This window comes from Euleptes europaea, chromosome 12 (assembly GCF_029931775.1).
Source record: "Euleptes europaea isolate rEulEur1 chromosome 12, rEulEur1.hap1, whole genome shotgun sequence".
NCBI lineage: Eukaryota > Metazoa > Chordata > Lepidosauria > Squamata > Sphaerodactylidae > Euleptes > Euleptes europaea.
This window is the reverse complement of record NC_079323.1, coordinates 46,913,918-46,941,739: the sequence shown is the minus strand read 5'-3', so window position 1 is coordinate 46,941,739 and position 27,822 is coordinate 46,913,918. Positions and strand designations below refer to the sequence as shown.

Here is a 27,822-nt window from a genome sequence, read left to right as displayed (position 1 = left end):
ACTTATGCCTCCTCCTTTGGGTGACAGATGGCCAGAAGGTAGTAGCACTTTGGCAGTGACCAGCCGCTCTGAAACAGAAGGAGTCATGTGCTGCCGTTATACACACACACTACAACCAAGGAGGGTCCCAAGGATGTTAGTATGTTTGGGTTGGAGGCTCACTTCCCAATTTGTCCAAACCTACACTAAAATAGCCAGAACATAAAGAATAAACTTCCTTCCTTCCGTTGCCTTTCATTAAAAAAGCTCTCAGGTTCTTTACCTCACTTAAAGGAATGTCCCCAGTTAGGACAGTGAGCCATATAAATTGATATAAGGGATCTGCTGACAAATTGATGAAGCTCCCATACAAACTTGGCAGACATACCGAGGATCTAAACAGAGTGAAATCATAAATAATGTTATTGAGTGGGATGATAAGCATCCAGTCTGGAAAATTAGCAAACTCAAATAAATAAAAATAACATCAAGCACAGAGTTTTATTAATTAGCACTAGGGACAACTGACTTGGTTATGTGAAATATTAATGTGGGTATAAATCTTTCCCTGGCAGAATATTAAAACAGCAGGATCCTTTTGAGGCACACATACCAATGTGTGCTTACTAGACAGCCTTGTATAAAGGCCCAAAGCCTGACCTTGTTCCAGGCATATTCTCTGTCTCAGTAAAAATGATCTGGTTAGTGCAGCCCTATTCACACTGCTCTTTGTAGGGGAAGTAGTCAGAAAACCGGTTTCTTGGTCAAAAGGACCTGGCCCAGTCCTGAAAACTGAGAAGGGAGGAGAGATATAAATCAAAATGCAGCTTGGTTAATAGGAATTTGGTCCTCTTCCCTTCCTTGCAATGTGTGTGTATGGTGTATGGCACTGCCGATTTCTCCTTCTAAGGCCAAGGAGCCAGTGGAGGAAAAGGAGCAACCGCGTGAGAACACTCACGTTGGCTGTGATCAGCTTTGAAGAAGAGTTTGCTTTTATATGCCGACTTTCTCTACCACATAAGGAAGAATCAAACCAGCTTACAACCATCTTCCCTTCCCCACCACAGACACCCTGTGAGGTAGGTGGGGCTGAGAGAGCTGTAAGAGCTGCCACCCAGCTGGCTTCATGTGTAGGAGTGGGGAAACAAATCCAGTTTACCAGATTGGCATCCGCCGCTGATGTGGAGGAGTGGAGAATCAAACCCGGTTCTCCAGATCAGAGTCCACCACTCCAAACCACCGCTCTTTACCACTGCACCACGCTGGCTCCCTACACCACGCTGGCTTTGCCCTCCTTTTCTCCCTTGGTGAATGAACGCACCCACCACTGTTATCACCAGCACTAGCTTGTGGTTCCTCTTCCTCCTCCTTCTATTCCTTTGCAGAGAGCAGTAGAAGTATCAGAGTTCTCTCTCTCTCTCGTTCTCTCTCTCTCTCTCTAACACAGTAGTTGTAATGCAGGGTCCCTCTTCTTCCTTTTGCTCCTTTGCTGAAGCCATGAATTCAGAAAAAGTAGACAGGAGCAGCTGGTATTATGAGGTGACAGGTTGGGGGATGATCCTCCCAAAGCCCCAGAAACTGCCTGTACTACTGACCCCTGACACCAGCCCTAATTGCAATGAATAACACATTGTTATAAACTTGTAGGAATGAAGATGCTGGTAGTCCAGTGTACAACTAAATCTAGAGAGTACTTTCCATTTATGTTTTCAATTGCTTAAATAAAAAAAAAAAACAAGTGTCATGTTCTTGAGGATTGGATACACTGCAATATTCCTTCAAAAATCATTTCCTGCCATAATTCATAGCATTTTTTATTGCAGTGCTTCTTGGGGAAAATTAGAATGGGTATGATTTCCATTCTCGTAACCCTAGTAAAGATATTTTAATATTGCAAAGAAAAAGAAACTACCAGGGAATAAGGCAAACAGGAGAAGATTAACAAGGTAATGAATTAGCAAAGAAAGCCATTATATCTATTTTTCTTCTGCCCACAGTAATTTGGGAAGTTACCAAATCATGGTTTAAAATCTCTCTGATGCTGGCACTAAGGTGGGTGGGAAGCAAAACTAAATGTGCCCCCTCGAGTTTAACAGCATTAGCAGTTTCTCTGTGTTCCCTTCCACAAATAACTCAACTACTTGGCAAATTTACTCTGTCAAATGTAGCATCGCCTGAACAAACAATCAACCCTACATATGGTATACAAAGTACAATGTGGAAGATCCATAACTGCAGTTATTTTTTTCTCTGTAGACTGAAAGTAAATTGTAGGGTTATCCCAAGGAAGCAATGCAATTTAACTTGGTCTTGAGCAGTTAGGGCTGAGTCCACAATGAGGTGGCAAATCATAGAATCATAGAGTTGGAAGGGACCACCAGGGTCATCTAGTCCAACCCCCTGCACAATGCAGGAAATTCACAACTACCCCCCCACACACAGACATCCCAGTGACCCATACTCTGTGCCCAGAAGATGGCCAAGATACCCTCCCTCTCATGATCTGCCTAAGGTCATAGAATCAGCATTGCTGACAGATGACCATCTAGCCTCTGCTTAAAAACCTCCAGGGAAGGAGAGCTTACTACATCCCGAGGAAGCCTGTTCCACTGAGGAACCGCTCTGTTAGAAAATTCTTCCTAATGTCTAGATGGAAACTCTTTTGATTTAATTTCAACCTGTTGGTTCTGTTCTGACCTTCTTGGGCAACAGAAAACAACTCAGCACCATCCTCTATATGACAGCCCTTCAAGTACTTCAAGACGGTTATCATATCCCCTCTCAGTCTTCTCCTCTTCAGGCTAAACATATCCAGCTCCTTCAACCTTTCCTCATAGGACTTGGTCTCCAGACCCCTCACCATCTCTATTGCCATCCTCTGGACACGTTTCATCTTGTCTACATCCTCCTTAAATTGCAGTGCCCAAAACTGAACACAATACTCCAGGTGAGGTCTAACCAGAGCAAAGTGATACCATTACTTCATGTGATCTGGATACTATGCTTCTGTTGATACAGCCCAAGATAGCATTTGCCTTTTTAGCTACCGCATCATGTTGCCGACTCATGTTCAGTGTTTTGTCTACTAAGTCCCCAAGATGTTTTGCACACACTACTGCTAAGACAAGTCTCCCCCATCCTATAATTATGCTAGTTTTAGCCCAGTTCTCCAGCCTGTCAAGATCATCCTGTCCAGGCAGCAGTAGTCTGCAGTAAATAGTCTGCAGTAAAATCGGCTAAGTCAACATTTATAATTGTAAGGTGCTGGAACTCTCAGAGGCTTTTGATACCATTGATCAAAAAATCCTTCTGGACCTGGGGGAACTACTCATTAAATCTGCAGATGACACCAAGTTGGGAGGAGTAGCGAAACTTAGGAAAACAATATTTGAAGACACTGGAAAAGTGGGCAGATGTGAACAAGATGCAATTCAACAAGGATAAGTACAGAGTTCTCCATCTGGGTAACCAAAATGAGAAACACACATACTGGACGAGGGATACACTTCTGGATAGCAGTGCGTGTGAACAAGATTTTGGGGTATGGGTGGGCTGTAAGCTAAATAAAAAACAAAACTGAGCAGTCAATGTGATGCAGCAGCAATAAAGGCTAATGCAGCCTTGGGGTGTAACAACAGAGGCATAGTAATCAAATAGGAAGATGTCATAGTCCTACTGTACATCACATAGGTCAAGCCGCACCTGGAGTACTGTGTGCAGTTCTGGAGGTCTCACTTCAAAAATGATGTGGACAGAATGGTGCAGGTGCAGAGGAGAGCGACCCGGATGATCAGGGGACTGCAGACCAAGCCATACGAGGAAAGGCTGAGGGGCTTTGGAATGTTCAGTCTGGAAAAGAGGAGGCTGAGAGGGGGCATGATTGCTGTCAAGTATTTGAAAGGCTGTCAATTAGAGGAGGTCAAAGAACTTTTCCTGTTGGCATCAGGGGATCTGTGTGTGTGAACTGCCATCAAGTCACTTTCCGACTCATTGCGACCCTATGAAATAATGCTTTCCAAACTGTCCTATTAACAGCCTTGCTCAAGTCTTGGAGACTGGGGTGTGTGTGTTACCGTTTTTAAATGTGATTTTATTATGTATGTTTTAATTTGTTAGTTGCCTTGGTGACCCTTGTGAGAGCAGAAAGGCCGGATGTGAATTTTGTAAAATAAAAAAAAATTGGTAAGAGACTTAGAACAGCCAGTATTAGAATGGCATTGCATGAACCTATGGTACATCCACATCTGGAATAACCTGTATAGTTGGGATCAGGCTATATCAAGGATATCAAAGATCTTAAAAAATTGGAAGAGATAATATATTGAACACAGTGAAGGATCTTTCAGTGCTTTAAGTAAAAGAAATAGGAGAAGGATAGGCTTGGTTCAATTAAGGAAGGCTCAGTTTAGTCCATGATTCCTCACCCTCCTCTGTATAGTAAAGCATAATCGTTTTAGGCTCATCTGAAAAGAAGCAGACTGGTATCCCACACTGCTGGGATCACTGGGTTTTTGGTTTATACAAAATGAGGAGGGGAAAAGGCATGGCACACACACACACAAACACACACACTTTATGTAATTGTGTACTATGGAGAGAGTGAGTAGGGGTGGGGATCCACTTTCCCATTCTAGAACTTAGTGTCATTCAATGAATTTAAGTGATAGTACATTCAGGAAAGGAGCCCCGTGGCGCAGAGTGTTAAGCTGCAGTACTGCAGTCAAAAGCTCTGCTCACGACCTGAGTTCGATCCCAACGGAAGTTGGTTTCAGGTAGCCGGCTCAAGGTTGACTCAGCCTTCCATCCTTCCGAGGTCGGTGAAATGAGTACCCAGCTTGCTGGGGGTAAAGGGAAGATGACTGGGGAAGGCACTGGCAAACCACCCCGCAAACAAAGTCTGCCTTGGAAACGTCGGGATGTGACGTCACCCCATGGGTCAGGAATGACCCGGTGCTTGCACAGGGGACCTTTACCTTTACCTTTACATTCAGGAAGGGGGGAAAAGTACTTCCCCCAATGTATAATTAACATGTAGGGATTACTTCAGAGAAATCAGAATGGACAGTTGGTGAGGTCTCCGATGAAATCAAGAGTTTAATAACGCTATCTCTTCGGGTAGGTGACCTCCTCCATATTGTCAAATTAGTTTCAATCACCCTGATCGCTCGCATTCCATGTTCAAATTCCCCTCCTGGAAAGAACAAAATTAAATTTGCACAAACGAGGCAAGATGGAAGCAATGCTGACTAGAGGAAACACCTGGAGGATGCTTATTGGAAGTATGGCCATGGTCTGAATTATGGTTGTCAGGCTGCCTAATTTGGGAGACTAGCAGTGCAGTCTTACTATAACCGTGCATTCCTGAGGTTTCCGGCTGAAACCTCTTAGGAGGCGTGCTTGTAATCACAGATTTACATGCACTTACGCTGGCAGTGAGGCCAGTCCTGCCGGCGGCCGAGCGCCGCAAGACCGTGCCTCGCCCCTCCGCCGGTGCGGCCTCTCCGTGGCGCAGGCCATGGTGTAGAGTGGCTGCGCCAGCGCAGGGGGAGCGTTTCGTGGCGGGCAAGGGGGCGGAGCCGCAAAATGGCTTTTTTGGGTTTAATAGCGCACGCGAAATGGCTTAAGAGGAGGCACAGCTGTGTCTCTTCCCTACTGTCTCCATGCGCTGTCAGCTCAGGAATGGGCTGAAAGTCACACAGGAGGCATTTTATGATTGGTGTCAAAAGCATGTTGTCACATACCCAGCAAACCATGGATGGATCACTGAGAGCAAGTAATGCTACGTGTCATAGATCAGATCAGTTATATTTCCGACTTCGTAAAGATCTAAAGAGTATAGATCTACATATATGTTAGGATGTGATTTTAATTATAATAATAAATCATATAAATATATAACTTGAAAATAAAAGCCATGCTACATCAGTATAAACTTGGACCCTGCCCTGGCAGAATATATGACTGCCTTCTCCACAATACCAGGAAAACCAGGGTGATTAAGGATTAAAAAAATGGATTAAGCATTACGAAACTGGATTAAGGATTAAGAAGATAGAAGGCAAGCTAGCCATAATACTTTGCAGAAAACCTTCCGTTAACATGTTCTTGTTTGGATTTGGAACCATAAGTAATTTGGCAGTGTATCTTTTCTAGACATTGCATTACATCTTTACTCTTTACTTCACATTTCACCCCTTGCAGAGTTTATAGGTCATTACCAGCATCTTGAATGGAGCTCATGGTGCAATGGAGAATTGTCAATTATCACTTCTGTGACTACTTTTGTGGACCTAAATCCTACAGATAACCAGACTGTGGTTTGTACATTTTACAAATGTCTGGTGATTTTCCTCCCACAGAACAAAGGCAGAGATCTGTTGTGTTTGGAAGCTCCCACATTCAAGGTGTTCAACTACCCACCTCATCTGATTCCTCTCCACCTAACCTTTCACTAGCCCACTTAGCTCTTAGTATTCAGTTTCTGAAGTACGAGGTTGGAAATCACACATGTCACTGCGTGGCCTTCCTTCTCTAGCTCAGATAAATCGATACTGATTGTGGTTACATAGTGGTAAGGGAAGCATATTCTGCACATACCCAGAGATACCCGTTGTTGAAGTGTAGTGAGTGGTGTCCTGGAACAATATGAATGAATCTGCTCCCTTCTAAACATTTATTTATAGCACCTTCAGGGTTTTTATCAGACAAATCCAAACAAAACTCAGGATGGTTCTACACTAGTGACATGTACCCCATAATTGGTATACATGGTTGTAAAAGGAGTTTCAGACAATGTAATCAACCCATTGTTTTTCTGTCCTTTTCCCAGAAGCACAACTTCTCTGATACTTGGGCTACCTTTGCAGTGCTGTTTCAATATTTTTTCAGGATAAGTGCTTTGCATATCAGAAAAACAGAACTGTCTGTCAACCTCTGAAGTGCAAAGTTCAGTCTTCTGTGTCTTCCTCCAACATAAGTGGGTCTTCTTCCAAGGCTTCAGATGTTGCTGAGCAGACTAGCTGGCCCCATCCTAATATGTGTGTGTGTGATGTCTCTTGAGAGCGGCACTACTTGAGGTGTCTCCTGGTGACACAAGGAAGTTCTGTATCATCTTGATGTTTGGGGAGAGGAGGCTATTCATCAGCAAAGCCACTGGTTTATTACAGTGAACAGTGCTCTCTGTTCCCCCCATTTCCCTCTCTTCCTACTACCCTTGTACTATCTGATAATATTGCTGATTGCCAGCAATGACTGCAAATATACACTCAAAAATTGTATAAGCTCTAAGGAATCCATGACTACACTGTTAACTTTTGCAGGAAAAAGGAATCGGTAAACAAAGGGGTAGAGATATGCTGTCGCAGTGTAAATTGGATGGAGCTAATGATGGAACAGCAACAATTTGATTGAAGGGAAAAGACCCACTATGGGACAGCCCTCACTGTCTAGTTTAAGGATATTTCTCTTCCATCAGTGTTCAAAATCAGTATTAAAAATTCATGGATTGATTGAGTTTTTCACCAGTGCTGCAAAGGATTACAAAATCTCCCTGAGAATTCTTGCTTTACAATATTCTGGTGTTTATACTGAGAAAGTAATTTCAATACCTCTTATAGTGAGCATTACAAATATATAATCAGAGTTTCTATTCACTATTTTCCTCCCAGAAAAAATGTTAGGGTAAAGTCCTTTATACTACAGTCTTTTGCGGCTCCTTAATAATCTGTTCAGACAGCAAAATTCCAGCCCCTTTTATTTTAAATGTGCTAAGACTAAAAATCTATTGATTTCAAAGGAAACGAGTCCCAGCATGAATCTGTCGCATTTTCGGCTATTGCAAGTTACAGAGGGAATGAAATTATTCATTAGAACTCCTATTGCTAAACATTTCTTCCTACAGATCTGTTACACTGCAAAATATACCATTTATCATACTGCTTTAACACTACACATGTAATAGTAATCCATCACAAGTCAATAGATGTCTCTGAATAAAACAAGGGAAAATGATCTCGCTTCCAGCAGCTGAACCACAATGGGGCTGGTCATATCTATCTTCGGCCTAATATATATGTTTATGTACTAAGAAGTAGAAGCCCTCCCCCAAATTCATGGTTAACCGTGCATTGTTCACCAACTTTTCAAAAAACACCTTGAGACTATCACAGTCTAGATCAGCCAAAAAAATCCTATCTCCCAAATATTAAATATAGAGGGTCATCCAGAAGCAGCATTTGATATGTAAAAATGTCTGTTTAATAAGTAATTATTCATAGCTTACGTTGTAATCAAGTCTAGGCTTGCCAAGTAAACATTTGAAAAACAAATTACGCAGGAGCCTCGGCTCAGTGGTAGAGCATCTGCTTGGCATACAGAAGGCCCCAGGTTCAATCCTCAGCAGCTCTAGGTAGGTGGTAATATGAAAGACATGAGACCCTGGAGAGCTACTGCCAGACTAGACAATACTGACATTGGCGGACTGGTTCTGTATAAGGCAGCTTCGTGCATTCAAATAACACCTTAAATCTAGAGTATCTAGAGAATTTGTGGTAGCTATGAAACCTGCCACTTGCTTGCTCACTTGGGATGAATAGCAATTGCCCTGAGGCAAGCAAGCAAATGGAAAACCATATTGGCACCAACCACCATTACTGAAACATATATGCTCCTGCCAGCACAGTTGTGTTTTTCAAGCTCGTTTCAACCTTTTAAAGCTAGAGAAAAGTAATGCTATGCTCAAATGATTACATGCAAACTATAAGGAAAAAGAGCAAAAAAGAGGCAAGACCTCTGTAAGAAAACACAAAGGGTACTAAGTACCGGAGGCCACAAAAAGAAAAGGATGAGTGTACTTAACTGTATAAAAACAGTTATTAGTCTCAATAAATGTATCCATATCTTGCCAGCTCTGGGTTGGGAAATAACTGGAGATTTTTAGAGTGGATCCTGAGGACAGCGGGGTTTGGGGAGGGTCGGGTCTTCAATGGGATATAATGCCATAGAATCCACCTTCCAAAGCGGACATTTTCTCCAAATGAACTGATCTCTATCGGCTAGAGAACAGTTGTAATCCCAGGAAATCTCCAACTAGTAACTGGAAGCTAGCAACCCTATCTTAACAGCAGTGAGCAACTTACAAAAGACTCAAAATAAATCACTACTGTTACAGAAGATCTTTTATACAGTGCAGACAATTCCAAGTACCCTCTCCTGGTAGACCTATCATGTTGGGATCAAATTCCATATTGGAACCTATGGCCAAATATTTTGAGGCCTTCTGTTCCCACGATAAAGTCATATATTAGAGATAGTGCAGACTTTATTCTCAAGACTGAATATTTTCCTGCTTATAAAGGTGATGTTTTGGTCACAATGGATGTCAATGCTCTGTATACTAACATACCACATGAAGAGGCCCTTTCTGTTGTGGAATTTTTTTCTTCCAGAAAGATTTGTCTCCTTGAAACTGTCCTAGACAATTACTTTCATTTTCTGAATCAATTTTCTTTTCAAATTCAGAGAGTTGCCATGGATAGTCCAGATGCTCCTACCATCGTTATTAAAGAACAATTTATTTTCCACTTTATTGAATCATTTATTGAGATTAACAATTTGTTTTTATACAGTTAAGTACCATTTTTCTTTTTCTGGTCTCTGGTACTTAGTAACCTCTGCATGTAAACTATGACAGCTGTACTCAAATTACTCTCTCTCCGAGCTTTAGGCATAAGGGGAAAAGGGAAAGGAAGAAGAGAAATAGCAATCCAGGTGATCTGAACAAGGGACAAATGAACATCACCTGCAAAACTACTATATATAGTAGTCTGAAGTGAGGAAATTGATTTCACTCAGCACAGAGGCAGAACGAGGAACAGACACAAAGTAACTAGCATATACAAATGTTCAGTAAGGACATCTTTTGCAAATTCTTCCTTCTGAACTTGCTTAGTAATAGTTCAACAGCAGTTTCATTCATTCATTCTCTCGTCTATCTATCTATCTATCTATCTATCTATCTATCTATCTATCTATCTATCTATCTATCTATCTATCTATCTATCTATCTATCGCCTGTCTGTGTAGCACATACTAATGTATTATCTGTGCACTGTAAGTTAAAACACCTGCATCTAACTCTGAAGCAATATTGTTTCACTATTTATCTGTTAAAGATAGGTAGAAGCAGTGCACAATCATTTTTTTAAAAATACAAGCTGTGTATCAATGAAATTATGCGTGCAACATGGCATCTATTACAAGGTATTCAATATGTTAAGGTTTTTACACTTTATCATAATATGATCTATTGATATGGACTATGATAGGGTTGTGCTATCATAGTAAATCTGGTGTAAACACCAAAATACTTTCAGCTTCATTTTACTGGTGAAATAATTCATGACATTAAAGGAACGAGAACAGAACTGTGATCTTCCAGGAACCATATGAATGCTAGTTTCAACTGCCAGCATTATTTGGAATATATTTAGACATTTATAGTAGTAACAATGCCATTACTAGAAATAATTAATTCTTGTCAGACTATGAGATGCACATTTTATGATCCATTACAACTGAGTGGGTTGAAAGGAAATTAAGAATAAGCATGTTCAGTCATCACTGTATTTAACAGCCAAGGGCTAGTCCCTTGTGCTGATAAAAAAAAAAATTCATTCAACAAGGCCAATAACAGCTACCATTTAAGTTCTGCCAACCAGGGGGAAACCCCAGAAAAAATCGAAAGTTGCAGAATGAAAGAGTGAGGACAAGGGCAAATCCCAAATAAAAAAAAAATGTGACATTTGACAATGTGCAGACTTAAAAAAAAAAGAAACACCCCCCCCCAACCTTCTGGCTGGAGTTCAGTTGGCACTGTGAGCTGCTGTAACAACCACTGGACATGCAGAGGCACTGGCCTGTAGATTTGGTGTGAGGCCTCAGAAGCTGAAGCAGCCACAAGGAGGAGGAGGAGAAGGAAAAGGAGAACATACTAACAGCAAGTAGGGCAGGAGATACAAGAGTAAGCACGGGGTGGTAGATATGGAAAGTTTGGGGAGGTTATGAGGTAAGTGGCAACTAGGAAAAAGGGGAAAATGAGACTTCTTGTCCCTCGGGAGTCTTCATGAATCCCTGTTGTCAATATATATTGGGGGGGGGGGCTTAAAAACAAGCAAAAAACAAGCAAGGAAGCAAACACTGCAAGGAGATAGTGGACCTTTTTGATAAATCCCACAGAAGTGAATGGGAGTTGCACAATTGAGCATTCATGTTACTCATTTCAATTGAGCTTAGACAGGAAAATTATCCATGGTTACCTTTGTGCTGCCTTCTGCTGACAAAAATCGCAAAGTAAGACAAACGGTAATATTGCGGACATGAAACTTTCCTGTGGTAACCCAAACTGACACATAAACGGTAAAGGTCCCCTGTGCAAGCACCGGGTCATTCCTGACCCATGGGGTGATGTCACATCCCGACGTTTTCTAGGCAGACTTTGTTTGCGGGGTGGTTTGCCAGTGCCTTCCCCAGTCATCTTCCCTTTACCCCCAGCAAGCTGGGTACTCATTTTACCGACCTCGGAAGGATGGAAGGCTGAGTCGACCTTGAGCCGGCTACCTGAAACCAACTTCCATTGGGATCGAACTCAGGTCGTGAGCAGAGCTTGGACTGCAGTACTGCAGCTTACCACTCTGCACCACGGGGCTCCTACCCGGAGAAAAAAGCTAAATAAACTTTGCTGTCCAACAATGAAGTAATAGATGGCAGGAAAATACACAAACCTTTCCAAAGTTAGCTTTTCAGTATGACAATAAAGCCCAAGAGCTGAATGTTGCAAGACTAATTCATTTCATTGTGGTGAAATCCAGAGTCACTTACCCATGAAGTTAAGATATCCCTCTCCTCCAAGTGCATGAGTAATGAGGCGAATCATTTTATGAAGCTGTAGTCCTCGATCAATAACGGGAGTGAGAGGTGAGATAATACTCATATGGGTATACATCTCTGCATCCATCAGCCAAAATGCCAGAGTCTTATCACCAACAAGAGCCTAGGGAAATAAAAAAAAACAAGGGAGTGGGAACAGAAATCTTCTGCATACCACTGACTCTTGGGATAGAAACTACGGAAATCTGATCTGCATAAACAACATACTCTCCCAAAAAGTTAAAAACCAGGAGATTATGAAACTGTATAAAATACAGTGTAAGCTTTCTGAGTAATGTAAGATTTAATTGAGCTGTATGCATACAAAATCAATAATTGCCTTTAAAATAATTATTTCCATAAAAATTTGTCATATTCTGCCAAAACAGTAAATTCAGGAAAGTATTTATGCCATATGTTATTTCTAGGCGATTTACAAATTATTTTAACAGCAGATGCATAGGTTCCATTTAGTTGGCCAAATCAGTACAATGACTCAGTATCATCAACACATACTCAAATGAGTACCTCCAAAAGATACCGTATTTTTCGCACTATAGGACGCACTTTTTTCCTCCTCAAAAGTGAGGGGAAATGTCAGTGCGTCTTATGGTGCGAATGCAGCGCCGCCCGCCCCGGGAGCCGGCTGGGACGACGCCAGCTGCAGCTGGAAGGCCCCTCCCAGCCACCCAGCACAGGGCAGAGAAGTTTTAACCTCCCCCCCCCCGCTTCCCGGTCCCGAGGCTCAGCTGCTGGGCGGATCCTCGGAACGGGAAGCGCGGGGGGGGGGGGTCTTTAAACTGCTCTGTGCTGCCTGCCCAAGCAGCGCAGAGCAGTTTAACCTCCCCTGCTTCCTGGTCCGAGGCTCAGCCTCGGGACCGGGAAGCCGGGGTGTGTGTGCGGAGGAGCAGTTTAAAGACCCACCGCCCCTCCTGATCAGGCTTGCCTGACTGGTCCCAATCCGGCTTGCAGTCTGGAAAGGGAGGCTGGAGCCTTCCTCCTAGCCCTGCTGTGCGCACGCTCCACAGAGCAGGACTAGGAAACTGGAAGTGGAGTGCAGTAATCCCTCCACCCAGCCCTGGCCATAATAACCTCTCAGTTGTTGGTCGGGAAGCGCGGTGTGTGTGTGTGCAGATGTTAAACTGCTCTGCGCTGCGTGGGCAGGCAACGCAGAGCAGTTTAAACCACCACCGCCCCCCTTCCCGGGAGTCCCGGGAAGGGGGGCGGTGGGGAAAGAGAAGGAAAAAGGAGGAAAAAGAAGATAAATATATTTTCTTAAAGACGCAGCGGGTCTTTAAAAAATATTTTTTTTTTCTTCTTTTTCCTCCTTTAAAAACTAGGTGCGTCTTATGGTCAGGTGCGTCTTATAGAGCGAAAAATACGGTAGGTTTGCCAACCTCCAGGTAAGAATTTATTCTCAATATATTTTTCTAATAGCAATTTTGCATTGTAGTTACCTTATTGGGTGTATTTTTGCTAGTGCCTTTATTTTGAATTACCAAAACTTCTGAGTAGCACTTGTAGCCGTTCTTGACTACTAACCTCCAGGTAACAGCAGAAGATCTCCTGCTATTACAACTGATCTCCAGCCGATAGAGATCAGTTCACCTGGAGAAAATGGCCACTTCGGCAATTGGACTCTATGGCATTGAAGTCCCTCCTCTCCCCAAACCCCGCCCAAAAAACCTCCCGTCAATGGTGAAAAGGGACCTGGTAACCCTACCAAAAGATAATACTTAGCATTTATATAGCACTGTTGGCACTGGAAACACTTCACATACAGTATCTTATTATAATCCTGACAACTGACCTCACAAGCTAGACCAGTATTACTCCCATATAGTAAATGGGTAGGCTGAAGGTGAGAAGGAGAGTTGTCTGTGGCTACGTAGTTATTTTGTGGCAGAGGGAATATTTGGACTTGGGACTCCTGGATCACAGAAGTCAGCATGTAAAAAAAATGACTGCTTCTACACAGATATCCAAATATGTCTCTTAGTGGAAATAAATATACAGATCATGTACACCTTTACAAGGTTATTGTATGTATAGAAGTAAGAATATATGAAGCACTTCATAAGCTCTATATAAATGCCATTTTTTATTATCTTACTGATAAGACTGGTATTCATAGATCGCTCTGAAGTTCCGTTGCTTTGAACTTTTTCAAGATAGCAACACAATGCATTGTTCAAGAATGTGTTCAAAATATGTACCCGCTTTTCCAATAATATTTCAGATCTACATGTTTTTTCTCTCTCAGCTTTGTTACAGTACCTGGTCGTGACTCTCTGCATACGTAATATATTTTTCTCCATGTCGCCTGTTTATTAGAGTAAACACTAAATTGCCCATATCCCAGTCTTCGTCCTTATACTCCTTCAGTAACTGGAAAACAAAATCAGTCTAAGTTAGTTCTGGTTCTGTTGCACCATGCTACATTTCTTTCCTTACTCCCCACCCACCCCTTCAAGGAGCCAGCATGGTGTAGTGGTTAACAGCGGTGGTTTGGAGCCGTGGAGTCTGATCTGGAGAACTGGGTTTGATTCCCCACTCCTCCACATGAGCGGTGGAGGCTAATCTGGTGAACTGGATTTGTTTCCCCACTCCTACACATGAAGCCAGCAGGGTGACCTCGAGCAAGTCACATTCTCTCAGCCCCATCTACCTCACAGGGGGTCTGTTGTGGGGAGGAGAAGGGAAAGTGATTGTAAGCTGGTTTGATTCTCCCTTAAGTGCTAGAGAAAGTCGGCATATAAAAACCAACGCTTCTTCTTCTTCAATTAGAAAACTAACAATATTCTGTGACTTCCCCAAATTCTAAGTTCTAACTTTTGGATGTCCCAAATGGGCTTTCTTGTTTGAATTTTATATTATACCATGGCATACTTATACCCATTTTTCTTTTTCCTTCTGAAACAGCTGCCAACCACTAATTAATAACTAAGCATGTCAGTGTCATTTAAATTGATTTCCCCCATACTTCTGTAAAATAGTGAGGGCTACTTGCCACTGCTGTAATGGTTGACTTAATGTAGCAATTTTGCTACAAAACTTTCCTGTTTCTTGTTATGCAATACTGCATAATCCTCTGATGATTGCATTGGCTCAAATTTAACCTTTAAAATAGAGAGTTCTTTAAGTAGTTTCACAGGGTACTTTACTATTTGGCATGCAGTATAGGAAAAGCTTGGAGCTAGTCAAAATCTAATTATTATTGAAATAGGCTAATCTGCTATTAGAGTGTGACATAATGACAAGGCAGAGCTTTTTTACTCCATATCACTAATTCAGCCAACAAACTAGGATATACAGGACAAACTTGACTTAACTTCATGTATACAATTGGAACTGTACCACACTAAAGTTTGGTTGGAAAGTGAATTCCTGATTTATGAAGAAAAGTGGTGCTGATGACCTTCAAATCAAGTACAGAATGGAAACAGAGAGTTTATATATGAGTGTTCTCCTTTTCAGAAAACAGAACAAAAAAGTATTACCAGCTACCTGTCAGCAGCACTTGTTAAATTTATATATCAGTGTTACTTTCGTGACAGTCCACATGAAAGGGTACCAAAAAGTATAACAACCCTTCTGCATCACAGGGATTCTTCACTCTTCTTGCTGACCCACAGACCTTTTGTCACTCTCTTTCTTTCTCACCCCCTCCAAGCTGGATTTACAAATACCATAGACGAAACATAGACGAAACATAGGGTTTCCGGAGAAAGCCTACTACAAGCAATTATTAGAACTGGTGCTAGTCACACAGTTTGTAAGAATGTAAGAATGTTCATAGAGACACAACATTAAAGAAAAGCCTGTCTTTAGGGAAGACAAGTCAAACTTATTTCAAAGTTCTGGTCTGCGGCATCACATCTATAGAGGTTAGAAGTGTGATTGGTGCTCTGAAATAAAGCACATTCCTCAATGGCAGGTAAAAAAAGTGATCTTGATTTTGACACATACCAAAGTGTTTTGGGTGGACAACTGAGATACATTCTAGATATTTATTTTTAATAGCCTCATGTCAATGGCCATTACTACCTCCACTGGCAGTGAATTCCAAAATTTAATTACGTGTTGAATAAAGAAGTATTTCATCTATCCTGTACCTATTGCCCATCACCTTTGTTGGTTGGCCCCAAATTGAGTCACCTTTTATTATGGGAGAGAAATAAAAATATTCTTCGAGCCCTTTCTCTACCCCATGTATAGTTTAATAAACCTTCCCCTTAGCCCCCCCCTTTTTTTCTAAATTAGGACGTCTCAGACTCTTCAGCCTTTCCTCTTAGGAATGATAATCAACTCGCTTAATCATCTTGTTTGCCCTCTTCTGTACTTTTTCCAGCTGTGAAATATCCTTTTTGAAATACAGTGACCAAAACTGTACACAGTATTCCATGGCTCTATATTTTCTGTTTTATTTTTAATCTCTTTCCTAATAATCTCCAGCATGGAATTTGCCTTTTTCATTGCTGTCACACACTGAATTGACATTTTCATGGAGCTATCCACTATAACCCCCAAATCTCTTACAGTCTTGTTCTTAGGCAGTTCAAAACCTATCACTATATATTTAAAGTTTAAACTTTTTTATGGAAGGGCTTTTCTTTATCATTAAAAATAAAATTAAACATTGCTTGCATTATTTTTTTCATCACCAACCATCAATCCTGCCCCCTAATGTTGCTCTTGGCAGGGGGCAGAAAGCCCACATGAATAGCTTAGGGGGGAAATCAGAGGTCTTCCATTGGAGGGGGAACAGTGAAAATCACCCCTCTCCTTGCGCACCCAGAAATATGCTTTTTTTAAGGTCAGAGTGCTGCCAGATAAGCGTAAGGATTGACAGTCTAATTCAAAAATCAATTCAATAAATACATGAAATATATGAAATAGAATAATAATTGTTGCATATTACGTTGCGCTTTGGAGCAGGCATAACCCACCCAGTTTATTCCACCCAGTGCATTAGGAAAGACCCCCTACCTTCTCTCCACCAGAGAAGGTAGGCATGCCAGAGCACAGACTTGGGGCATGGTGGCTGAGAAGCTTACCTTCTGGTTAATTGTGCTGGATAACAAAGCTTTTACTGTATTTACCAAAAATGTGTTTTAAATGAACCCAGAGGAACATATGAAGTTCTGACCTTAATCCATTTGTCAGGAATGGCCATGGCTAGCCGGTAATCAAATCCACCTCCTCCTTCCATAACTGGACAAGCAAGGGCTGGCATTCCAGAGACATCCTTGAAGAATAATACAAAACAAAGTTACTATCTGACAAGAGTTAACAAAACTGCACCCTGAAAACAAGAAAGCTTTTGAGGGCAGATGAAGGGGAGAGAGTAACAATAGTCGATACTGGGGAGACCTGGACACAAATCTCATCTTTGCTGCAACGATCACTGGTTGATCTGAGGCTAATCACCATCTTTCATAATCCACCTCAAAGGGTTATTATGGGGATAAAACGGGAAGGGAAAAAAACATATACATCTCCCTGAACTCCTTAGAGGAAAAACAAAATAAAAAATATATATAATAGATTATCATTAGACAGTTACCAGCAGAAAGCTTTGCTCAGCTGTCATGGCGGAGCACAGCAGGGAAGGCAGTGCTGAAGGTATGTGTGTCCAAGACCATTTGGGGCTTTTTAAGTGCTAATCAGAACCTTTTAACTGAACCCCGTAATTGGTTGATAACCAATGGAGTGACTGCAGAATGGGTGTGACATGCATGTTCCAGCTAGCCACATCTTACCCTGTGGTTTGCTCCCACTGGTTTTAGTGGACAAGTTCACATCTAGTTGGCTTAGCGCCTTAGAAGCAGATTAAAAGTTCTTGGCTTCTCACCACAAAATTTGTTGGCATTGGGCTATGAAGCAGCTAGACAAGCAGTTAAACAAAGAATAATAGATACGGAAAGACAAATGGATTTAGGTCATGTGCCTCTATTTAGAGCTCCAGTTAACACCAAATATCGAGCCTGCCCCGCAGAATATCTGTCGAGACTAGAAGCAATCAACATCAGGAGAGCCTTCACTCTAGCATGCTGTTCGGCCCTGCCCTCGGCTCTCTTGGAGGGGAAGTTCCTAAAGATCCCCTATTTACACAGGCTCTGTCCATGTAGCTCTGGCGAAGTGGAGACAGTGGAACATGTCCTTTTCAGGTGTAGCTTTTATCTCGGGGTGCATGGATTGATTTTGGGCTCTTTTTTCAAGAAAAGTACAGGTTATTCTGAGGCAGATAGAGCAAATTTACTTCTTAGCGATGAATCCCCAGACATAACGTATCAGGAGGCCAGATTCTGTAGACTGGTATGTAATATACGGAAGGCCAAAGTGATACATACTTCTGTTTTAGCTCTTAATGGGTAAACATGATTTTACTAATTATTATATTAGAGACCAATAATTGTATCCATTTATAAATGTATACTATTGAATTTTAATGATATGTATTTGTCTTCCGTCTTGTATTCTCTGGCTACCGGAAGTGTGGCCGTTGTTGTACGTTGAATTCTCTTGGGAGTGGTCAATTGACCGTAATAAAGCAACATTTGCACCTAGCCACAGAAATTAGACTGTGACATTCAGTGTTGAGTTTCCTATGATTCCTCTTTGTGTGGGGAAAAGGAGACTGAAAGGATATTAATTTTCAAAATTTCAGCAAGCTACATATATGAGACCGTGTCCTTGAAATTCAGAATGCTGGAAGGTAAGCCTATTTTGCCTGAACAATTTATGAGCAACCCCACGGAGAACAGGCAACTAGAACATATGGCAGTGTGCCAGGGACTACAAAAAAAATGGGAGGTGTCAAAGAATGTGGAGACCACAATACATGGCTGCTGGCCTGCATTCAGATTGGCAGTTCACAAGTTATGCCGGCCTGATGTAATTGTTTATTAAGGGGTGTTTTTACTCCTCTGTGGCCTTCATGGACATGTTCAATCTTAGAATTAAATAACTGTAAGAGATGATGGCAACGTAAGTAATCTTATGAGAACACACTATTACATGAACACTCCAGCACCACATTTCCAAACAAATTGACTTCAACAAGCCTAGTTGTAAGCAAAATAGTGCAGATTCTTAAGCCCATGGAAGTAATGAAACATTTGAACTGTGAATTTTTATTAGTCTCAAATAATAATTATTAATAGAGGACTCAATGCTGCTATCGTTCACTTTTCCTCCCATTTGAAGGAGGAGGCTAGACAGATTTCATAACTATTAATGTTAGTACAACAGAAGTAGAATCTAAACACGAGACACACATCAGTTTTCTAATATGTTTCTGTCCTCTGTAGGTAGGAAAAAGTATTGTGAGTTGGAAAATATTCAGAATATTTCAGGAAAAAAATCAGTTACTTAATTTTATCAGACAGGTCCTTATGGAACAGGACTATACATCGATCCTACTCTAGACAAAAGCGTACTCCTCTCCCGTGACACCACTCATTCCATTATCATTACATGCAACCTCAAATTCACCCTAGCCATTTGTAATTTAGAATGATATCAATAGTTCCTCCTTCCCAATTTCTTCCCACCATGAGCATGTGGATCAATTCCACATTTTGTATAGAAGCTCCCACTAGACAGAAAAAATGATGTATTGAAATTGAAGTAGTTTTCAATTTAAGTAGAATAAATTGAAGGCACATCTTGTTAAAAAATACTTAAATCAGATAATGCAAACAGGCTTGACTCTGTTTCATTGGTAGAAATACTGATAACCATGCACTGGCTTCCTGATGATGAACTAATTTTACTTGAAATGAACCCCAAAATCAATAAGACAATTTTAAGTTTAATACATCCCATAATTGCTTCATTTCATCAGCTTCTGTTTTAAATACTTGATGTTCCTGAGATCTTGTCAATATGTTTTTTAAAAGGAATGGACCACATTAAATTACTATATGCTATAAGAGAAGCTTGAGGGCCTATATCACAAGCATTACATGGGAGTATAGTAGTTCTTAGTATGTCCCATCTGACATGCCAGGGTGGATCCTACTCCCATCCTACCACTCCAGTCTTCCTCAAAGGAAGACCCATTTAAGTTGGAAGAAGACTTCAAACTTTGCCCAGTGGAGTAGGAGCAGGGCTGGGAATTTGTGTGTGTATGTGTATGTGGTAGTAATCACTGGTACTGAGTACTGGAACCTTGGGGGGGGGGGGTTCTCCCAAGTCCTGAGACAGGAATATGAGTACCAGCATGTTTTTTTAAACAAGCAAAAAAGCACCGAGTAGGAGGATACAACCCTGACCTGGATGGTGTAGTGATTAAGAGTGGTGAACTCTAATCTGGAGAACCAGATTTGATTCCCCACTTCTCCACATGAAGCCTGCTGAGTGACCTTTGGTCAGTCAGATTTCTGTCAGGACTCTCTCAGCCTCACCTATCTCATAAGGTGTCTGTTGTGTGTGTGTGGGGGGGTGATGGTAAGCCACTTGGAGACTCCTGACGATAAATTGGGTTATAAAAACCTCCTCTTCCTCCCCCTCTTCTTCTTGTAAAATCTCAGAAGCTAAGCAGGGTTGGCCCCGGTTAGTACTCAGATGGGACACTAACAAGCAATACTAAGGAAAACCAAGCTCATTATGTTAGTCAATTGCCTTGAAAATCCTACTGGTTGCCATACATCGGCTGTGACTTGATGACACTTCTACACACAGAAGGATATAAGTAATATCCACCTCACTTATGAATGCATTTGATCCTTTCAGCCCATTTCTACTCATTCATGATACATTCATGCAAGTTGTATATAAAATAACTGCACGGTTATTATTCCCTTATAAATAATTAGGGAAAGAAACAAAGAGAAAAACCTAGAGATAATTCTTTGCTTGAAATTAACTGCAAATTACATGACTGAGAATTTCGCTGAAGGTTAGTTTTGGAGTTTACAGTTCTTTATGACAACAATATTCCTTTGTGCTTCAAAATATTTCTGATTTTTATTGATAAATGCTACCTGTAATATTAAGCATTCCATTGAATTTTGATAATAAGTATGACAAACATTTAACACTCTTAATTTACACAAATTAGTCTTTTCAGTGACGCATATATCACTGCATAATTGCTTTAGAAATATTAATTGTAAGCTTTGAACAACTTTAATAACTAGTGCACATTTGCAAATCATAAACAAAGCAAGCAAGCTTATTGTAACAATATGAGCATCAAAAGAGCATTCATTAATGATCATAGCACATTTTAAATTTACCTTCATTTTCTAAATTTAACATTTTGCAAAAGAAAGATCTCTCTTTCATTATTAAAATAATATTTGCAGCTACAGGTAATATCTGTAACATACTAGTTATAATACTGGCAACATCCCTCCAAAATGAATGATAGTGGTTTACTAACATCAACCTCATTTTAAAGAAACTATCTATTAACTATGTATACAATCCTTCCTAGCTAACAACATTTATGTTCCCATTATTTAAATGGGACATATTTAAACATGTATTTAACTTTTTCACTGATATTTAAAATTAAAATATTTAATAATGACTGGATTGTACACAAATATACGTAAAGAGGAATTCATATAATCATAACTGAGTCCGTAAAATCAGCTTTCAAATAACTGAACTACTAAAAGATAAGAATTAAAATGAATTCTAAAAATTACCTCAGCTATACTTATACATTCTGGATGTAAGACATGTATCATGTGATTTGCCATCATTAGGTATGCCAAAGCATCTTCATCAACCTGCATACCAAAATATTCATTGTAGTCTCCACTAAAGCCGGTACCTGGCAAGACAAAAAATGCAGAAAGTCAAGGAAAATGTAGCAAGTCAAGTTAAGGGCATTCGTCCTAGATTTTCAAAAGAAATTATCAACACATTTAAAAGTATTATGCCAATGCATTATCACATTATAATTTGGACAAAACAAATCAGACTTGACTTACCAATCCCATGATGGTGATATAGCATCGATGTAATACCATCAAATCGAAAGCCATCAAAACCATACTCTTCTATCCACCATCTTAGGTTGGAGAGAAGAAATCGCAGAACTTCCCAGCTGAAATATGAATAGTATCTTATCAATATAAAAGCATATTCTGACAAAAAGAGCCCAGTCTGTCCCCTTTGCCAGTATGGGCCAATCCCTTTTGTACCCTGGTGGTCTGCAGAGAAAATCAGAAACAACCAATCAGTGTCCTCGGAACACTGAGACGGGCGGGGAGGACAGAAGGGGAAAACGCTGTTTACTGGAGCGAGATAGGGTTTAGAGCAGGGGTGGGGAACATCAGGCTCGAGGGCTGTTTAAGGCCCCCAAAATCATTTGGTCTAGCCCTTCGTTGATCCTGGCAGATCTCTAGCTCAGAAGGATCTAAGACTGGCGATCCACCCCATCCTGCGGACAGGACTAGCCTCTATTCAAGGCAGTTTCGAGTTTATTTTGCCAAGAAAAGGAACCTTTTTTCCCCCCTTGCAGAAGAGTCATTAGCTATGGAGTTGCTAGGACCACCCAAGAAACTGTGTTAACCCTTTCCCACCCCGGCCATGGAGAAACGTATTGGTCGGCTAATTTTTAAGTTGATAATTTTGTATGGCCCGTGAATGATGTTATAAATATCCAAATGGCCCTTGGCGGAAAAAAGGTTCCCCACCCCTGGTTTAGAGGTTCCTATCCTCTTGCTCTGGCTCCAGTCACTTGAGGTGAAAGCAGACTGTTTAGTGTGATAGTCTGGTGCTGCATGCACTTACAGACAGATCTCATATGTAGTCTTTCTAGGTGATTGGAAAGCTATTGGTCAGACAGAGGTCTGTAATTAAAAAAAAAAGTGCAGTGATCATCTGATAGGTTAAGAACCCTAATGGGAACTTGGCACTCTCCACTCTCCATAATTAAATATTTTAAAAATTATATATACATACATACATACATTACAGTGGTATAAAGTTGGTCCTCAACATTCCTAGTTTACTGCCCCCCACCCCGGAAATAAATAAAAAAAATCTTGTTGTGTTCAATCTCAGTTCTCCTTGGTATTAAGGGCAGAAAAAAAGTTATAATCAGGTTTAACAAGGCAGGGGACATGGTACCTCAGGAACACCATCATAATTTACATCCAGAGTGGCTATCAGTAAATAAAGCCAAGCATTGGCAGGCCGGTAAATAAATATTGCGTTGTCCTCTTTAACAGGTAAACTTGGTGTGGGGAGATATTCCCCAGTTAATCCCAAAATCACTATGTGCTACCATCATAAGGACACTGGCAGTATGCTGTGTGGAGGTTTTCCTGCCAAAAATATGTTATTGCCTACTTCTGACACCCCAAACTGTCATACATACCATCTACCTAACATATCCTGCAGCAACATACACAACATTTATTTTCTAACTGGCATCACCATCTTGGTGATACCACTCGGTAGATCAGCAGCAATGTGTCAGGTTGTCAGAGATGAAAATTAAAGGCAGAACACGGAGTTCCAAGTTAAGAAAATGAAGGCATACAGACAGGAATACTTTATGGCTTCTCCCATCTGTAGAATAGCTTTCCCTCTATTCTATATTTTGTATTTGTTGGGTTTTGGTAGCTGAGATATATTGGTGTGAACTCAGAATGAATATAGAAGCTACATTCACAACAATATTTTAAGCTACAGATTCTTTTTGGTGATACCAGCTTCCCATGATTTCATTACACAGATAAATTTTGATTTTATTACTAATTGTTTCTGTGTGATGTAATAATAATGAAGTCTTTAAAAATAAATTTTGATGTTAGATATATATTCCGTTTTTTAAAAAAAATGTAAATACATGAAAATCTTTGTCTGGGGTATATACCATTACTAATTAAACTATAAGAGGCAACTAGAATTTAAGAAACATCTAACTATTTTCCTTAAACAGTTAATATATTTATGAATTCGATCAATATTAAATAAAATTAAGAAGTTAATTTTATGTACAATAATTAGGCATTTTAATATCTCAGTTTTAGCCACTTTAAAGTGACAGATGTCAAAATTTCTTCACAGATACACATTTTGGAATAGAGAAAGAGGAGAACAATGTTTTTTATTATAATAATAAGCATATCACAAGTTTTCAATCCAGACAGTACACTCTTAACTATCCCCAACACTGAGTCATATCTGTATAGCCACAGTTTGAAGAGAAAACAGGAGGGCTTATATTTCACTCCAATGTGTCACAATTATCTCTTTATCAAAGTACTTAAATTACGGAAGAGAAAAACAATTAATCTTAGCTGGTATACATAAAAGCATCATAAGAAAAATTGAGCTGGAGAGGAGGGTGAAGTTCTGGGAATACTAATCTAAGGTAAGTGAACATAGCAATCCCCCTCCATGGAGTTGTTGAAAGCATCCACACTTTTACTTCCAATAGGAACAGTCCATGAAAGAGAGAGTTGTTTTGTTTTGTTTTGAATCAAGAAATGAGGAAACACCACGCAGGTTTCTAGAAGAGAGTTCCACTCTTTCTTGTGCTCAGAAAGAGGTCCAGGGGGATGACTGATTCAGACACCTTTATTGGCATAGTAAAATAGCAACAAGGGAGCATAAATGCAGGCACCCGCAAGGATTCACAAACAACAACTGACCAAAACTCAGCCATCAAGTTAAAACGCTTCAATCTAAAAACCATAACAATACATTCATCCAGCCAGCGGATATGAACTGCAGCGAACACCGGCACCCTTCCAGTTGATGTTGCCCAGTGCCTACAAATTACCTCGGTTGCTTTTAAACTGTTTGTTTATTCTTTACCCTCTTATTTTTATTTTTTATGACCATCATCAGAAACTCTGCCACATGTTCGGTGGACAGCAGGTATCTTGTCCTCTAATAAAAATTTGATGCCATCATGTGTTAAGTTTTTTAAGGGTGTAATGTGAGGATTGATTAATTCTAGACGTTAGTTATGATACAGGGGACAGTACAAAAGGATATGCTCAACTGATTCTGGTTCTGTCATCTGCAAATTCTTTTGTTCCAGGGGATACCCCTGTATCTGCCAGAAACTATAGCTGATGGGAATATGTTTAATCTGGCTAACATAAAGGCTCTGCGCTGGGAGGGGTGGGTTAAATTGAAAAAAATAATTGGCCATTGATCTTTTTGGAAAGGAAAGGCCAAAAGAAGTCGGTGAGCAGATCTTGTTTGCTCCGGCATTTATTTTCTGCAATTCCATATCCCAAATTCTCCCTGTAATCGTCCGAAGAATATAAGCATTCCCGGAGTTTGCCAACTCCTCTATATCAATGCAAAAAGTATTGATTTTCCTTTGTATGAGAGGTCCAAGGTAGCAGGAAGCACTTGAATCCCTGCCTCTTTACACACTGCTTCGTGATTGGCTGTGAGAGAAGCCAATCTTCTGTGCTTCCCCTGTTTGGCTATCTGTATGCTGCCTTGAAGAGGGGTTTGGAAAAGGGTGGGGTGAAGCTCAACCCAAGAAAGTTGTACACTTGCTTAGTGATTCCGGAATGAGCCAGGATGAATAGTTTAATTCGGGCCAGAAGAGGAATGGGAAAAGCCAGGTTCATTTTGCGTTGAAACAGGGTTGAGCCGACAAGGAATGAGGTAACGTGCATACAGAAAAATTTGATCCTGGCTGAAACAGGGAATAAAGGAGGTTAAAGTGACGATGCATTAATGACCTTTGTGTCTTGTAATATATTTTTTCTATTCCCCCTCCTCAAAATGCTGGGGGTTCAAAATTTCTTTCAACCAACAAAATCTATTACAAGGGTCGCAGCTTTATTTTATTATTTTAGTGACTAAACCAGCACAAAGAGAGGTGCAAAAAATAAAACAAAACACCAGACTGGATCACTGAAGGTCAGGCAACTGCCAAAACTGTCTAAAGAAAATTTTCACTGCTTTATCTCAGGAAAGCCATGCAACAATGGTGAAGCTATTGCTATATATATTCTGAACAGTTGAGGAATTAGAATCCAAAAGGTTATTTTAAATTTCAAGATAAATTCAAAGAAAAACAAGCCCTTTCCAAAAATTATTAATTCCAAGTTGGACTCCTGATTTATTAGCTTCTCTCCACCCTAAAATTGGAAATCTCCAGATGCTAATTTGGATTCAGACACTGTGGTTCAGGCACTATTCAATTATGAATGAAGGGCTCCGCTTTTCAAGTAAGGTTTTGTTCTTTTGTGGATATTAAAAATGAAATACATTTAGTGGAAGTTAAAAAGATCTATTGACTTGAGAGACAGTCTTTTGAACAGCTTGGTAAGATGGTATATCTTAATAATGATTTAAGATTGATTCAGAGGTGCATCGGAGGCTGAACAGAATAGAAAAAGAGCCAAGTCCAAAGGATTCCCTCTTGTAAAAAATAGAATTTTTTAGCACTTGAAGCTCAAGTAAACAAAAATTGGCTCAGGCACTTGTGATCAACAAATACAAAGCTAACTTCATTTGTGCATTTGCAGCAATAAAATTAAACAATTCCCCTGCTGAGCAACTTCTACAGTTCTGATTTAAGTGTCCCTGCTCAGATAAGAAATATATTTTGTCTATTGGTAATTATTAACTTTAAATGAGATTAAGCTCAAGCCAAAATCCTCCCCTTTTGCTTTCTTCTTTACATTCTGCATATGAGGAGGGGGGACGTTTTTCGGGGAAGGGGCAGAAGCTACAAAAAGAAGGCAAAATGACTACTTGGTGATAGCAGTGCCCTTTCTACAACAGTCGTCCACTATCCTCCCTTCTTTACTTGAGCAAAAACATGTCAGAATGAAGGCAGGGAGCACTGGCCTCACCCATGATAATACCATATCACACATGATAGCCAGCCAGATTTGTTTATATGATAATATCTGAAGCCCAAACAGGGTGAGGGCAAAATTTTCTGCTTCCTCCTTAAAATTTTTTTTAAAGAATGGAAGAATTAAAGAATGGAAGAAAATGTTAGGTTCTAGCCTTGTGATTGGGAACATTTGTTTGTGTGTACAGCTTGCATCCTGGGAGGCAAGGCATAGTATAGCCCGGTCTCGTCAAATCTTGGAACCTAAGCAGGGTCAGCCCTGGTTAGTATCTGAATGGGAGACCACCAAGGAATAGCAGGGTTGCTATGCAGAGGAAGGCACTGGCAAACCACTTCTGTTAGTTTCTTGTCTTGAAAACTCCATAAGGAGTCACCATAGTTGGCTGCGATTTGACAACGCTTTACACACACACACACAGTTCGCATATATACGGATACTGTGCTGATGTGCACTGAATGCACATAGCGGGGGGTGCACTTGTTCAGGAGTGGGGGGGGAGCATCACACTAGTTTTTGCTTCTACTCCCCCTTGATGCATGTTGGCCGTGTACCAATATGTTGGGCATACTGGGCTAAAGCTTCAAATGAGGCTACATTTGAAGTCTACATACCTCTCACACATTTGATGAGGTAGGCTCTTATCCATGAAAATCCCTGCCATAATAAGTATATTAGTATTTAAGGTGCCACAAGACTGTTATTTTGACTATACCTATGGTACCAATAAGGTGAAGACCTACTTGGCAAGGAGTCAAGCAGCCAGTCCATAGAGAAACAAAACAGAATTGTGACTGAACATAATGGTCCATGTAAGTCACAGCTGCTGCTGATGAGCGCTTGAGCATTCTTTCTTGAAACCTGAAAGCTCATCATGGTACACTACTATCAAATACATTTGATAGTAGCTATTGTGTGTGTATTGTGTGTATAGTCGCTATTGTGTGTGTATGTCATAGCAGACTCACACACACATGGCAATGCTTCACAGACTTCCCTGTTAAACATGTCATATATTCAAGTTACACTCCTGACATCGAGGGGACAGGAAAACATTTTGCATACAAACTAGGGTTACCAACTTCTAGGTGGTGGCTGGAGATCTCCTGGC

At 40.5% G+C, this 27,822-nt stretch overlaps 1 protein-coding gene across 1 annotated transcript in view; it reads right to left on the bottom strand.

Annotated features, from left to right (window-relative positions):
- Positions 1 to 27,822, bottom strand: part of GBE1 (1,4-alpha-glucan branching enzyme 1) — a 178,005-nt gene that overhangs the window by 48,876 nt on the left and 101,307 nt on the right. The window contains exons 8-12 of the mRNA XM_056858202.1: positions 21,855 to 21,970; positions 21,567 to 21,694; positions 17,054 to 17,152; positions 14,182 to 14,292; positions 11,857 to 12,028 (exon numbers count right to left, since the gene is read on the bottom strand). Coding sequence (XP_056714180.1) covers positions 11,857 to 12,028; positions 14,182 to 14,292; positions 17,054 to 17,152; positions 21,567 to 21,694; positions 21,855 to 21,970 — 626 coding nt within the window. The remainder of the gene's footprint in view (positions 1 to 11,856; positions 12,029 to 14,181; positions 14,293 to 17,053; positions 17,153 to 21,566; positions 21,695 to 21,854; positions 21,971 to 27,822) is intronic.